General features: G+C 37.2%; 1 protein-coding gene across 7 annotated transcripts in view; it reads right to left on the bottom strand.

Annotated features, from left to right (window-relative positions):
- The window catches only part of COL28A1 (collagen type XXVIII alpha 1 chain), a 207356-nt gene that overhangs the window by 175159 nt on the left and 14964 nt on the right, over positions 1-17233 (bottom strand). For 2 of the 7 annotated variants that reach the window (XM_017525186.2, XM_017525188.2), the window contains one exon: positions 13779-13816. The exons of 4 other annotated variants lie outside the window; for them this stretch is intronic. In XM_017525186.2, the coding sequence (XP_017380675.1) occupies positions 13779-13816 (38 nt within the window). Of the gene's footprint in view, positions 1-13778; positions 13817-17233 lie in introns of those variants that run through there. One more of the 7 variants, XM_037737296.1, reaches the window with a different exon arrangement.

A 17233-nucleotide genomic window follows, 5' to 3' on the forward strand; every position in this document is an offset into this window, starting at 1 on the left:
TAGCCCAGAGTAAGCACTCATATTTGTTAAATTAATGATTATTAGAAGTAATTTTTAGTGTTTATCAATCACCTGAGGTCTATGATACAATAAATTGCTCTTCTCCAAAGCTCTGCTAGATGAAAATCTTTTTTCAATGTTTTCAAATTCTTGTAATATGCTGCCATAATAGAATCTGCATTGTGTTTATTGATTCTAGTACCAGTGCCAACATCTTCATCTCAGTAGTGATGGCATTTGTGGGTCCTAAAATCATTTAAAAAGAGACAAGTCTGTTAGGACTTATATAGTTCAGACAATTTTATCTGCATGAAGTCATAGATACACACATACAAAAAAAGGCTGGTAACAAATCAAAGTTATACATCTGGATCAAGATGAAGACATAGTATAGTTTCACAAGCTTCTCTCAATTTTTGTCACCTCCCACACTGCTGATCTACAGTAGAAAAAAAAATTACCATCTAACAAGAAAGAAATTAATGACTTTTGTAACTAATTTGAAGAAATTTGTTTTTGAAGGTCCTTTTCTCTTTTTTATTTTTTTTTGTCAGTAGAAAAGAGTAGAATTTCTAACACTTGCCCCAAGCTCTGAAATCTCTGGGATTCATTATCCTTGGACCCAGAGTATGACTTAGGCATCCTCTCAACTCTTTTATCAGTAATTAGAGGAATAGTGTCTCAGTTCATTTTGTGCCGCTATAAAGGAATACCTAAGGCTAATTAATCTATAAAGAAAAGAGGTTTATTTGGCTCACAATTCTGCAGGCTGTGCAAGAAGCATGACACCAGCCTCTGCTTCTGGTGAGGGCCTTTGGCTGCTTCTACTCATGGCAAAAGGTGAAAGGGGCCAGCATGTGCAGATCATATGGTAAGAGAGGGAGAGAGGTGCCAGGCTCTTTTAAACAATCAGCTCCCCCAGGAACTAATACAGAGAGAACTCACTCATTACCTCAAGGATGGCACCAAGTCATTCATAAGGGATCCACCGACATGACCCAAATGTTTCCCATCAAGCCCCATTATCAACAATGAGGATGAAATTTCAATATGAGGTTTGGAGGGGACAAATATCCAAACCACAGCAAACACCAAAACTGTATTGGTCTTACTTGTCAACAAAGGGAAAGAGTAAAAGCATTTAAAGACAATAAGGAAATAAAAACTAACATTGGTAATAAAATACAGGATGTGGCATTGCTTAAATCTGGAACAATGTGACTTCAGTCCCCTTTCCCTCACCAAATTCTGACTGAATTGGTCCTTTCACATTCCCTCTATTATTTTTCAAGTGTTACTATTATTTAATAAACTTTATTGTTTAGAGCAGTTTTGGTGTACAGCAATATGGACTCAATTATCTTTCATATTGTTTACTCCTTAAGAGGTCTCGCTTCATTATTTGTCATTCAATCCCCAGCTTGAATAATTGTGTCACATCTGGAACACACAGTGCCTCATAGGCTACAGTGACAGGCTAAATTCCCATTATACCAATCTAATGGCTATTAATCTCTTTCTCTAAAATGTTTCTTCAATATTAATATTTCTTCTTTCAATGTTGTTTATTCCTTACTAAAATCAATTATTTTAGACGAAAAAAATCAGGGTCCCATCTGGAAAATTTTAGTTTTTTTCCTAAGAAGTATCTGAAAGTAGAGCTATTTAGTCCTATCATAGGTTTGAATGTTCAAGATTTTTTCTTTAATTATTTTCTTTGGTCAGTAGATAGACCAGTTTTAACTTTTTCATGCAGAGCCAACAAAAAGAGAAAGATCAGATCTATTTACAACTTGACTAAACCCTGCTTTAAATGGAGAAATATTTCTACTTTTCACTTAGTTCATTTTACTTTCAGGTATTAGACATTGTTCTATATCTTGGAGAATTATTTGATTACCCATTGATTGGTACTTAAACTTTTCTTGTATTGGGGACAAACAATAGTGTCAAATCTCTGAATTGGAAGGAAACTTAGAAGCCACTTTTATTTAATTCTGCCATTTCACAGTTGACAAAATAGAGGACAGTTATGAAGACCCACCGAAAGGTCAAATCATTGTGTATCAAGTGGCCATCTTTCATTATCTCTAAATGCCTTAGAAAATTTTTAGGCCTTTGCACTATCCAGGCTCATGCTTGAGCAGGAGAAAAAGGAGGCTAGATGACTAATAATTTATATTAAGGATTTAACTTTAATGGCAAACGGCTCAGAAAAAATCATCATGGGCTAAGTTCCAGCATGTTAAAGAGTCTTACCTCTCACTGTGTAAATCTTAATGCCTGAGCCATCAAAGGCAATGAACACCATCTCTTCAAACCCTGGGTTGAAAAACTTTCTCCTCTAGGTTTGGGCAGGTTTATCTGAGTAGCTGGGGATTGTTACAGCTCCTTCACTGATTGGCAACCCATGTTTTTGATCCCTGATCAAAATATAGCCAGTAATATAGGTAGATATCATCATTTGCATGAAGAATAAGTTGCAGAAATGCAATATCCACTTGGGTTTTCTGGTCAGTGTATTTGAGATTTAATAAGAATATCCAAAAAAAAAAGTTTTAAGATAACTCTCTCAAATTTCTTGAATAAAAGTGTTTTAAGAGCATTAAGTAACTATTATCCCATATTATATTAAGCCATTACAACACTGGTTTATACCACATTGTTTCCAATTAAATAAGGTCGTCTGTGTTTTTCATTGCATCTACATTTTATAGTTCCTCCTGTACAACAGTTTGTTTCTTCTTCTGCCCTTATAAATTCTATACTAAGGATAAATTATTCATGGACAAAGTTTATAGTAAAGGGGACTTGGGTGAATTTTTTTATTTGGGGATATGAAAAACCTTTTAATAATATTAAATTCTACACAGATATAAGGTGCCTATTATCATTATTCCTTGTTTATATCCAGAAGTATAGATTTTCAAATTGCACATACACAATTTTATGTTAATGTTGATTAACTTTAACTTAATTATATATTTTCTGTTATGATAATTGACCAAATTCAGAAATGTCAAATACTAACACAATTTAGTCAGGACTCTGCATGGGTCTTGAGGGACTGTTGTTTGAAAAAAGATATTTGGGCACCACCTTGTGGGACTTTGTAGAAACACATAGTGTGAGAGTTGGTCAACTATTGTTAACAGATTAAAATTTGTAGTCATCTGTAATGCTGAACGGGTGGAATATGTTGCTTTCTACAGCTTTTCTGGGCAGAAGAATGAGGATATGAACCAAAGAGTAATAAAACTACTCTTATATAGGATCAAGAAGCTATCTAAGTAACATCTGATGAAATCCAAAACTCATTCACTTAACTAACATTAACCTAGTTTCTACTATATGTGAGGCATTGGATAGAAAATAGACCCAGTCACTTCAACCCAGTGAAGAAAATAAGCAAGTAAAGAGCAATGGCAAGTTTTACAAAAAAAAAAAAAAAAATCAGTAATCAAATATCTAACTCTAGTTGACAATATCATGCTGAAGGGCTTGGGAACAAAATGTACCAGTGTATGCAACTAACCTTGAAAGGCGTCAAAAAGAAAGGAGATGGATAGAAGAATGGGTAGATGGGTAGATTATGTAACAGAGCAAATATGTTCATTATAAATATCAGTTGTGAAATCTAGGTGGCAGGTAATGGGTTTGCTGTATAATTCTGCTAACTTTTCCATATGTTTGAAAATTTTCATAACAAAATATTAGGCCAAAAAGAGCAACAGCAATATAGTGTGATAACATCTATAAAAGAGACTTACACAGAGGGTACCCATCCCAGACTATGATATGCAAGTTGGAAGTGCAGGAGCAAAGGATAAACAGTGGTTTTTTTTTTTTTATGCCATGTTAAAGGGGTAAAACTTTATCTTGAAAGCAATGAGAGCCACTGAACAATTTTAAGCAGGGATGTGACATGATTTTCATGTTAGGAAAATCACTCTGATTGCTGTATAAATAATGACAGGAAAACAAGCTTGGAGGCTAACATCTACTAGGAAATTTACTGGGACATCAATGAGGGATAAGGCTCTCAAGTACCAGCAATGAGAATGCAAAGTGAAAAAGTCTAAAAAATACTAAGAAGCAAAATCAAAGAACTTAGTACCTAATTGGCCTAGGAGAGTGGAAGAAATGAAGGAGAAAAAGGGTACCCAGTAGCCTGCTGAAAAGTATTTAAAAACTGTCTCTCTGGGGAAAAAAAAGTGTAAGTATACACATATAAGTACGTAAGTTTATTAGAAATGTTATTGATGCCGGGCATGGTGGCTCACGCCTGTAATCCCAGCACTTTGGGAGGCCGAGGCGGGTGGATCACGAGGTCAAGAGATCAAGACCATCCTGGTCAACACGGTGAAACCCCATCTCTACTAAAAATACAAAAAATCAGCTGGGCATGGTGGTGCATGCCTGTAATCCCAGCTACTCAGGAGGCTGAGGCAGGAGAATTGCCTGAACCCAGGAGGCGGAGGTTGTGGTGAGCCGAGATCACGCCATTGCACTCCAGCCTGGAAAAAAGAAAAAAACTCAGTCTAAAAAAAAAAAAAAAGAAATGTTATTGATATAAAGAAAAGAATGTATGGTATACAATTTTCAAATAATAACAAAATATGCAATATTCTCTATTATAAATTTTATATAGCAAATTGACTCTTAGAGAATGCTTTCATTGATTTTTGACCAAATTCTTATATCCTTAGCCAATCTATGGTTGCAGTTGATGAAGGAGTGTAGTTCCAACAAGAATGTTGGTTGTCATTTTCCTCTTCTTTAACAAGTAAGACAAAAGCGAAACAAAGAAAAAGGTGGATGTGCATTGAAACTTCATTTGTTTGTCATTGATATAAGCAACTTTGCAGCTGAATAAGATAATACTTTTCAAATACTGAAACATTTTCTTAGTTTTTTTCTTACTCAACTGTTACAGATATAATACACTTTTGAGTTTAATCTGCATTATTGTTTTCTCCATCACTTTCTTTGGTCTAGACAATAAATAAAATAATAATTCAAGCCCTAATTTGTAGCAGATATGTATTGTGTAAAAAGTCCTACTATATCAGATTTCAAATTATGAATGTGACATTACTGAACACGGAATTGGAAAGAGAAACTCAAATATTTAGCAGCATAGCACTATGCAGGATTTCCATCATCTAGTTGCCATGAATGCAAACAACTTCAAGTACTTATACAATAGTAAGGAATTAATGAGTTTTGAGTATTTATTACTGTTGTTTTTAATGTAATTTATTTATTTGTAAGTTAAATATATAATGCAACATTTAATAATATGTGTGGTTAACAACTGGCTCACAAAATTTCTGGAAATTTAGCAGTTGACTCTCACAAGGTGACATGAGCCATCTCCAGAGACTATACCTAACTTCTATGCTATGTGGTGCCCTCTTGCCACTTAAAAGAGTACAGCACACAGGTCTGAGAATTCGTTTTGCCACTTTTTGATGCTGGACCCGTAACTTCTGAAAGCCTCAGTTTCCACATCTGCAAAGTGAAGACTATGAGGAGGAGCCCAATAAATATAAGGATAGTAACAGCAGCAGCCGAATCAACAACAAAAATAACACCTCTCTCAGTGTTGGGGTATCAAAAGAGCTTTGTAAACAGTAGAAATCCATAAATGTTTTGTAATTTCAAAAACAACTTAAAAGACAACGCTACAACATGTTTGCAATATATAGGATCACTATCCAGAATATATAAGCAAAAAGAAAAAAATAAGAAACGAACAGGCAGTGTTTTAGAAGGGAAATAAGAATGGCCAATAATCATATGAAAAATTGTTTATGCTCATTAGTATTCATGAAATGCAAGCTAAAAATGCTGAGATATCATAGGTTTCTCATTAGATTGACAAATTTAAAGAGAGTAACAAAGGGTTAGCAAGGATGTCAGGAAATGGGACACATGGTTGGAGGGTGATTTGGTAAAACTGCATTACAAAGCAATTTGGCAATATTTGTTAAAAATAAAAGTGTGTAATTTTTTCACTTCTAAAAATATACCCTAGAGAAATTCTAGAACATTTGTTCAAAATACATAGACAAGAATGTTTATTATAATAAAATATTGGAAATAACCTAAATGTTCATCGGTAGGTTGGATAAATAACTTGGGGCATAACAACATTGATTTATTTATTCAACAAATATATCTTGTAACCCTTATATATCTTTAAAATATAATTTTAAATAGAAAAGAAAGCTATGGAATGATATAAAAAGTGATATATTTTCTATAACATTTTAAAACATACAAAATGTTAGCTATTTTACAGATACATATATATGTCATAAATCTATAATAAACTTTGATAGGCAGAAACTCACCAATTTTCTGATAGTGGTTGTCGCTGGAGAGAGAAAGGAGAATAGGACAGGGACAGGATACAAAAGGGACTTCAACTCTAGTTCCAATGATTTGAGTAAATGGAAAAAAAAAACCCTGAAACATTCCAATTCTGGGTGGTTGGTATATTGATGTTTGTTATATTACCCTTCATATACATGTTTTTAAAATTTTCATAATAGAAAGTACTTTGAAAACCCTTCAACTCTTCAACATACTAAGCAATTGTTAAAATAGAGTTGGTGGGCCAGGCACAGTGGCTCAGACCTGTAATCCCAGCATTTTGGGAGGCTGATGCGGGCGGATCACAAAGTCAGGAGATTGAGACCATCCTGGGCAACACAGTGAAACCCTCTATTAAAAATACAAAAATTAACTGGGCATGGTGGCACGCACCAGTAATCTCAGCTACTCAGGAGGCTGATGCAGGAGAATTGCTTGAACCCGGAAGGTGGAGGGTGCAATGAGCCGAGATCATGCCACTGCACTCCAGCCTGGGTGACAGAGTGAGACTCGGTTTCTAAAAATATAAAAAATAAATGAAACAGAGTTGATACCATGCCAGTCACATAGATTTATCATTTTTGACTGTACTCCTTAGGTCACCAGCTATCATTAGTTCGTATTTTCAGCATTCCTCATGAAGACTTTAATTTTCCACCAGATTGCCACTTCACTAACTTCTATCCTTAGCCCCTGCAAAATACTCTCCAAACAGCCCTAGAAATCCAAAGCAGGCATCGTATACATACTCATTAACAAATGATCAGTTACCATTTGACATCATCCATTTCTTTCTATCCTCCACTTGAAGCTCATTCTATCTCTGGACTCATAGTAAATGGGCCAAATTTCTACTTTTTAATGCTTCTTAACTGGTATGCAGCCCACAAAGATCACTCCCTACTCTGAATTCTTCTAGCATTATTTATGGTACCATTCATCTAACAATACCTACTGTGTTTTGTACTGAGAAATAAATATTTTATGTCATATGATAATACTTAAATAATATATATTTCACTAAGGACAGGATTTTTTTACTTCTTTTATAGTACCCACAGCAATGTATGTATTCATTCATCACCAATAGTTGTAAAATGAACAACTATTTTAAATATTGTAGCATTATTTGATTGTCTTCTAAATAACTTCATCCTTCCAAAGATTTTGATGACTTAAACTTGCAAAATTCCCCAAAGCATGTCATGGGAACCCTATGCCCCGCCTTCATTTTTTCATGATACTTCTGCTAGTGTGTAGTTTTAGGTATCTTTATATTCCTTAATTCACTCCTACCCATAGGAGGAGGAGTTAGGTGTATCCCATACTTAGTCTAAGTATGTCACATGCAACATTTGGAATATACTTAATGCTGAAAAAAAAAAACCTCATTGCTTATCTGAAATTTAATTTAGCTTGGCAGCCTATAATTTTTGTATGTGCTAAATCTTGCAACCCTAACACTGATCCATCTTGGTGTTAGGATGGGAGGAGATAGTTTAACATCCATTGATCTAACATCCATTAGTTGATTTTTCTTGAACTAGCAGAGTTAATATGTTAAAAGTCCTATGCATGTTGACTTCCTCTTTTCCACACTTACTATTCAGAATCCAAGGATGGGAAACAGCGAGCGACACCCGTTGTAACTGTAATACTCTAATGAGAAGCCCCAAAATCTAGACATGGGTTACAGGTACTTGGTTTGAGTTGCAGGTCCAAGACATATTCATCTTTACTGATAACTATGCTGATATTTTGATCCCTGTATTTCTGAGTGCTATGCATATTTCTCAATTAACTCAAAACCCAGAAGAAGAATGTTGAGAATAATTATCAGTGTTAACCCCCATCTCCCTGTGGCTATATGTGGATATAGTTAAAAGTGACTACATTTTATTTCATTCTTTATATACTTTCCAATCCCTAACCTCTACCTTGTCAAATACATGCAAAGTAAGGAAAAAATTAGGTCAAAGGAATAATAATTTTCAGTAACTAAGATTTTAAAGAGCTTGTAGGAACACCAATGTTAATTTCAGCTACAAGAACACCTCATGGATTCAGTGCTTTTATTAGAATGAATAATCTTAGTCAATCTGATTTAACCACCAGTGTAGATCTTACTTGTATCCAATAATGTCAAGGCCACCGCTGATACATCAGCATTCTTTACAAGCTATTAAATGGGTATCTTATTTCCTAGACATTTATATTAAATTATAAGAAAGGAAAACTCTTAGGCAACAAGACATGCATTTAACAAATACAATTTAGCATTTGTACACATTAATTTAAGGAATCATTTCTAAGTAAACAGAGAATGCCTTAGATCTTCAATCAGATGAATGGAATTTAAATGTGTTTGGAAACAAAGTGGAAATGTCAAAATTTACTAAGACACTCATTTACTTTAAAACCTATGCACCCAAAAGAAGAATTTATTTTCTAAATATGAACTTAGCTTGTTCCAGATGAGAGAAAACAAAACAAAACAAAACAAAAACCTTAAGCTGCTCACAGGAGATGATTGAGTGTCTTCCTAATTAAAATAGTCTCTTCCAGTTGAATTTACTGTCTTGTGGCTCTTCAATATATACTCAATGCAGTTACACTTATTGCATACTTCCAAAGATGCAGTATAATAGATATGTACTTCCTTGGCTGATGTTAAATATATATATAGAAATTTTAACTTTTAAACCATTAAATAATTACCAAGATGTTGGTAATAATTAATGAAAACTAAGCCGGTTTCTAGAAATAAGCTTATTTTCTAATCCACTATATAAACATTCATCACATAGTAATATTGTTAATAGTCTGAGCACTTGCTTAATTGATACACTATGTGTGAATATCCCTTGGGATACATGGTATTATTCTTCTTCTACCCCAGATTAGAAAAGTGCTCCTTCCTCAAAACCCTTGCTACCTGATAACTGTCAGAATAGCTAGGATACAATTGACCATTCATGGAGATGTTTAATGTACAACCTGAAGAACTATAGGCCTCTGCCCTGTGTAACATCTCACTGTTTATGCAATTAACATCTTTGTGTAGAGTTGAAAAATTATTTTTATTTTGTAGTTTGTATTATATTTATTAAAGATTTAAAATGTTAGTTTAATAAAATGGTTTGTTCATCCTGATTATAGTTGAATGGTACCACTCTGTCAAAAGAGCAGAACTCCATAGGACGCATCATAAAACAATTTTATTTTTCCCCCACTGCTCTTTCCATTGGGGCAGGTGGGCAGGATTTTCCTTGCCACATGGATGAAATCACAGGCAGTGGTAATGAATCTTTGGGTTGGTCTTTGATATAAAAAGTCACTTCTTTCAAATTTAGTGATAAAAACTCTCTTGTTCCAATAATTTAAATGTTTATCTCAGGGAGTAGCCAAAATTCTGAGCTTGAAGTTTCTTCTCTGGAATACTGCAGTAGGAAAGGGGGCATGGTCAACTTTTCCATTTCCCCACTTTGTGTCTCTCTGCCTTGCCCAAACTCATGAATTGCAGTTTCACACACTTCCAGGTAGAAGACAGGAAAGATCTGCTTAGCAAGCAGCCTTGCTTTGATTTTGGAAGGTATTCAGGTGATCTCTTTCTCACTGCAGAGGTTGCATGCATTCTTTGGAGACTGCTTTACCAGGGATTGCTCATCTGAAATTATCTTAATGCTGGTCTAATGTAAGATCTCTTCTCTAGCAGATATAAAATACAATCTCTACCTCACACCATCTTGTTCCCAGCAGAATACCTCCAACATCTCTCGCTGTGGTCACCTCAGCCCTGGCCGATAGTTCTACAGATTTCTCTAAGCTGATTCTCACCCTTGTAGTCCACATCCCATCTGCAGGGCAAGGCTCACGTGTCCTCTATCCTGACAAACTCTAAGAGTGAAGGTTGTTCCCCACAGGTGCGCCTCACCTCTTGGCCTTTAGAACCAGCTAGCCCCAGTACCTGCATTTTAAGGCATGGGCCCAAAAGCAGCTCATCCTGTTCCCTACCCACCTCCATCTTCCAAGATGCACAGATCAAGCTCTCTGTGTGGAACAACACCTACTACTCACCCCCAGATATCTCCTAAGGGGATTAGGAGTGAGACTCACAGAAAATGAACTTCTCCAAAGAAATCTCTTCTAGACTTTTTAGTCCCTTTAGATCTCTCAGAAACGGTTGGGTCTTCAGGTTGCAAAATATTTTCCAGCTCTGCATAGGTAGTAGCATCTGACTGAGGAATGGAGTATTCACCACCTATTGTTCTGTTCCAGTCTAGCAGAGCTTTAGCGAAAACTACAGGTAACAAAGTCTATTTTTAACATCCTGTTACACAAACAAATGTGCTGTGTATGCACTTGAATAAATGTTGCAAGAGCACAGAGAAATGAAAACAATTGTGCATGGTAGAAATATTTGAATTTTATTATATGTCATTCAATATTATTTTAATAGTAACATTTTTAAATCTTCAGTTGGAATAAAAGAATGTATATGCTTGTATAATTTTTCATCATGCATTCATTTTTTGATTCAACAAATTATGAGAGAAACAGTGATGACTGTCAAATTTATCGCATCCTCAAGGAATTTACAGTAGAACTACAATAATATAATGTAATATAATAGGTAATAGTATTATAATACTCGTGTGTGTGTGTGTTCATAAAGAGATGGGGACTAAAGGAGGTAAAGCAACATGCTAAGGAGTCCAGACAGGGATAGATGTTACTTGGAGCTGCAGGAGAGTTCAAGGAGGGGCTGGAGGGATGTATCTTGAGGGATGGACAGCATTTGAATTTTCTAAGTCTTGGAGAAGGGTATTCTGGGGGCTGGTGGGGGTGGGGGAAGGAACAAAAGCATGTTATAAGGAAAGTGCTATGAAAAAGTCATTGGAAACAATTTGTTGGGATGGCTCTAGTATTAATTAAGAAATCAAGTGGGAAAAAATCTGTTGAGCCAGAGTAGGTAGGGACAACCTCATGTTGATAACCCTTTAAAAAAGTTTCAGATGCTTTTATACATGTTACATAGAGAGAAATAGTCACCACTACATGTAATTTACTAATCTTTAAATAATTAACTATACTTACCTCATTTATACAACTAACACATTTAACATCTATTAATTTAGTAAATGAGATTTCTCTTAAGCACTGCTGCAAACTGAATCCCTTTTCTCAAGTTTAAAGCAGCAGATTCTTTGAAATATTTTTCAAAAAGAGGACAAAATATACCAATAGAACAATAATTATAAAACTGAATAGTGTACAAGTCATAAAAAGACTTTGGAAGAAAAACTTTGGAAGTAAATTTGTGTCCACATCATCCCTGTCCTGATTCTAATTCTGGTTCTCCTTATGCTTCTGGGTTTTTTTCTCTCTTTCATTGCTTCCTTGGGTTATGATTATACTTAGCCAAGAAAGTCAGGCTTAGCTTCTCAAGTGAGCTGCTAATGTTCCAAAATTTAGAGCATGTGAATCAAGTCTGTTATCCATCTGAAGGTTTTCCAGTTACACATTGTACCTTACATCTGAAATAGTCCAAATTACTGACTCAGGACAATCAGATATGCTTTGATTTTTCTGTGACCTAGTCTTTTTCTCAAAATGATCCTAGCCCTGAACACATTGTCTTCGTAGTCTAATAAACATCTACTTTCCAGTTCTTATTCTGGAAATCTTTTTCTTATTTTACTACCAACAGAAAACTGTTCATATAACTGCGTTGGGTCTAATTATAAAGTTAATCTGATTCATTGAAAATACAAGTTTTTTTCTCATCTCTCAACCATTGTGACTTGCAACATGACACCTTAAGTCAAGGCTAAGGAGTATGGATATTGTTCTATAGGGAATGTTAACCAATGAAAGGTTCTAAGTAAAAGGTAGCTTCACATATGCTTCAGAGGAATCAATCTGGCCTCACAGAAAAGATGAATTAGAGTAAATGGGTAGGAACCAGGGAGCCAGGGGCCAACTGGGGTGACTACCGTCCAGGTGAGGAGTAATTAAGACCTAAAGCAGGGCAGTAGCTGTGGGAACAGAGAGACTGGCAGAATGAAGCCACATCATCTGTTTCAAAATCCCAAAAGTGATTTACTCAAGTCCTATTCAATAAGGGATAGAGATCAGGCAGTAAAATGGCTGTGGTTTTAGTGGGACTAATGGTGCCGATTTGAGAACAATTTTGATAGCTGCTACTTTAGTGCTTCAGTGCACATTAGAAGAAATGCACCAAATTATCCACAAATGAAACAGAGACCCTGTGAAAACGCAATGAGCAAGGCAGGAAATGTTAGCATTGCCCATGTTGCAGTCATCATGCTAAAACTGCTCCAGTTAATAAAGCATCTAATATGCTGCTTGAACCTTATTTGTGCCTTAACTTTGTGGGTATAGGATTATGACATGTCTATTATGGAATTTAGTATTCTAATCCCTCCAATTATACTCTTAAAAATAATATAACGTTTGTTTTTTTCTCATAAAAAACATTTTATATTGTAATGTACATAACAATTACATTCACATTTAGAAAACACAGAAAAGCATAATGAAGAAAATAATGATCACTTTTAAACCTACTACACAGAGAAATCTACTGTTTTATTTTTTTTTTTTTTTTTTTTAGAGACAGAGTTTCACTCTTGTTACCCAGGCTGGAGTGCAATGGCGTGATCTCGGCTCACCGCAACCTCCGCCTCCTGGGTTCAGACAATTCTCCTGCCTCAGCCTCCTGAGTAGCTGGGATTACAGGCACGCACCACCATGCCCAGCTAATTTTTTGTATTTTTAGTAGAGACGGGGTTTCACCATGTTGACCAGGATGGTCTCGATCTCTTGACCTCGTGATCCACCCGACTCGGCCTCCCAAAGTGCTGGGATTACAGGCTTGAGCCACCGCGCCTGGCCAGAAATCTACTGTTAAAACTTACCCTTTTAAAATAAGGCTAGGATCATTATAATTATTTTATTCAGTTATATTCCATTCCTGTAACAGTAAATCATAGTGTTTCCTCTATCTTTAAATAGTTTTCTAAGACGCGGTCAAGCTACACCAGCCCGCCACCTGTTTCTGTAGTTTTGTAGGTGCAGAGCCATGGACATTTGTTTATGTACTACCTGCGGCTGCCTTTGCACTACAAGAGCAAAATTGCATAGTTGTGACAAAGGCAGCATAGCCTGAGGAGCTGGAAATATTTACAATCTGGCTCTTTACAAAAAGTTTGCTAACTCCTGCTTTAAAAGATTATTTTAATAACAGCATATAATTAGATCAAAAGGCAATTCCATTGGCCAGTGCATGAGCCAGTGGTTAGAAGGACAATGCTGGTGCTAGATTGTCTGAGTTTGTATCCCAGCGCAGCCATTTAAGAAACGTATGAGCTTACCTAACTGATTTCACTTCTCTGTGCTTCAGTTTTCTCATCTGCAAAATAGGAAAAATGATAGTATTATCCTCATAAAGTTGTGATGAAGATGTGGTAGACCCTGTGATGCACCTCCAGATTTTTTTTCAGTCATTAGTGACTTCCTTCAGCTCTGGGTAGTGCTGCCAGCAGACAGGCTCGGCTGTTAGCTCTCTTTGGGGACTACCTTACCTGAGGAAATTGCCTCACTCACATTCAATTACACATTCCACATTCAATTACACATCCACATCAATGGAATAGTATAAAGGCCTGTGCCCTGGCCCTCAGCTCAGGACAACTCTGAAGGACCAGTCCAATTCCAGAGTTACCCATGGGCTGGCTGAAGCCTTTTTTTGGTATTGCATAGCTGCTTAATTTCCCCCTCTGCCTAATTTCCCTCCTTCCTCTTCCATCCTCAGGTGCTGATCCAAACAATACTCCCTAATGAATATCCTACAACCTAGTCTCCATCTTAGAATCTGGTTCCCAGGAAACCTAAGCTGAGATAGTATGTTAAATAGGTCTATATTTAAAAATCTCTGACACAGAATAGATGCTATATATTTATATTATTGTTTTTTAAATAAATAAATAATCCAGTGGGAAAAAGTGGAATGGAAATGCAAGTTAAAGAAGAAAAAATAGAATAGTGTAAAACTTCCTACAATTGAAGAACAACTTAATCATAAAATATTTGTTACAAAATTTAATTATATAGATCAAGCAGTGGTTATTGGTGGAAACAATCCACATTGACAACTGTGAAATAGTCCAATGTTAATATTTATTCATTTATTTTTATAAATCTTTTTAAAAATGTTTGTGCACTATTTTTTTAAATAGTATGTGTATACATTTGTGGGATACATAAAATGTTTTGATACAAGCATGCAATGTGAAATAATCCAATGCTAATCTTTAAATACAGGTGACAAATACCAATCAGATTCTCATAACATGTTCAGGATCTACATAAACTTGATTCTGGACCTAGTTCAATATACAAGGGTAAGAGAATGACAGCGTAATTACCAATAATTAAACCAAAGACATAATTTTCCAAATCACTTTTAGTAAGTAAATACATTCTGACATTTTAAAAGTCCAAAGCTACATAAAACTCAAAGCAATCAAACTATTTTTCTACCTGATATTTAAAAAAAAATTCTGGTGGGAGGGCAAGATGGCTGACCAGACACAGCCAGGTAGAACAGCTGCCACCAAGGAACCAAGAGGACTGAAGCACGCCTAACAGATCTTCAGAGGGAATGCACCTAGAGTAGATGGAGGGAAGACACAGAAGCTGGGTTGAAGGAGGAAGAAGCTAAGAACCGTGCATGAGGCTACCACACACTGGGACTCATTTCCTGGCCCCATTGTCTCCAGGGAAATGGGTAAATTTAACTGGAAAGGAGCAACCCATTCTCACCACAGGCCTCTGGAATCCCAGCAGGAGGAGACCCCCTTGACCAGCATAGACACTCAAGATGGCAGGAAGAGCTGCTTAGAGAAGTGGTAGGGACAGCACATCAGCTGAGGCAGAGCCTAGAGGGTTTGGTGCAGCAGCAGCTGTAGTGGAGCACACCCAGGGAAGCCCATTTTTCCAGGCTCAACTTGTTCCCATAGGAGACTTAAGCCCTAGGGAAACTGTAATATCTGAACTCTGCAGGGTGATCTTGTCCATCATATGGAGCCAGTTCAACCTGAGCACCTCTTTGTCTGCTGGCCTCTCTCAGGGACCCAGCCTCACCACACCTGCTTGCAGAGCAGCCTTAGGTGCCCTGGGGGCTCACTTCACAGCTTCTGCACTGGCAGACCATGCCTGACTGGCAGACAGCTTCAGGGGGGGTGGCCCCCATGGCCTGCCTGCTCTCTCCCTACACTGCAGTTCCCCCAGGCCCAAGCAAGCCCAGGCATTGCTTTCCCAGAGCACATGTGCATGAGCAGGTTTTGCCTTACCTACCCACCAATGCAGTGTGTGCATGCTCCCTGCCCTGCTACTGCTGCAGTTAGAATGCACTCCACCCCACCTCACCCTGCCACCACCAACATTGCAGTTGGTGTCTTAGCAGGCACAGAGCCAGCCAGCCCTACTCCCACCAGTATCCTGCCCTCGTGTCAACACTGACCTGGGAGTGAAACTAGGCACAGAGAATAGTGGATTCTCCCCTTGCCTGTAGCACACAGACAACACACAGTCCTGTGACCACCAGCACTCTACCCCCATGCTAACACCACCACCAGCATGAGTGCATGCACAGTTGCCTGCAAACACCACCTACCCCCACCCAGCAGTGCTGCCTCTGCCACTGTCGTGAATGCCCACACGGAAGCAGGTACTCCAGCACCCACTAGTACCTTGTTTCAGCCAACAAGCATGTACCTCACTGTGCTTCTGCTGCCACTGCTGCTGTCATGTGCAGATGAGGATGGATCTCAGTGTTGCTGTACTACAAAATGCTTTGGCTAACACTACCCAGTAGAGTGTAGTGAACGCAATCTGAACCACCTCACCTCCCCACCTCACCCCTCATACAGTGGATTCCTAACCTCAAGGATTCAGAGAACAATATCAGGGCCCAATACAAGTCCCCCAGAGTTACAGCACACAGTCCAGGAGTTGAGAGCTTTGGCATTGGCCCCTAAAATCTTCCAAAACCAAAGCCAGTTGGCTGAATCCATCTTATACTACAACCACACCCTCAAGGTCACCATACTGGATGAAAGAAAAAAAACACCCAAAGGTCAGCAACCTCAAAGATTGAAGAAACATCAACCCACAAAGATGAGAAAGAACCAACCCAAGAACTCTGATAACTCAAAAAGCCAGAGTGCCTTCTTTCCTCCAAATGACCACACCACCTCTCCAGCAAGGGTTCTGAACTAGGCTGAGATGTCTGAAATGACAAAAATAGAATTCAAAATATTAATTTTTGAGCCAAAATATGGATAGGAACAAATACTAGCCTTGAATGTAGATGGCTTCAGGTTCCCCAATTAAAAGGCATCATGGCAAGCTGGATAAAGAACCAAGATCTATTGGTATGCTGTCTTCAACAGACCCATCTCAAAATTAAAAATGAAGAAAAATCTTTCCAAGCAAATGGAAAACAGAAAAAATCAGGAGTTGCAATCTCAATTCTACACAAAACAGACTTTAAATCACAAAGATCAAAAACGATAAAGAAGGACATTACATAATGGTAAAGGGTTCAATTTAACAAGAGTACCTAACAATGCTAAATATATATGCACCCAACACACAAGCACTCAGATTCACAAAGCAAGTCCATAGAGACCTTCAAAGAGATTTATACTCCCACACAATAATAATGGGAGACTTCAACATCCCACTGACAGTATTAGACAGATTGCTGTGCAGAAATTTAACAGATATTCAGGACCTGAACTCAGCAATAGATCAACTGGACCTG

This window comes from Cebus imitator, unplaced genomic scaffold, assembly GCF_001604975.1.
Source record: "Cebus imitator isolate Cc_AM_T3 unplaced genomic scaffold, Cebus_imitator-1.0 Scaffold37, whole genome shotgun sequence".
NCBI classification, from domain to species: Eukaryota; Metazoa; Chordata; class Mammalia; order Primates; family Cebidae; genus Cebus; species Cebus imitator.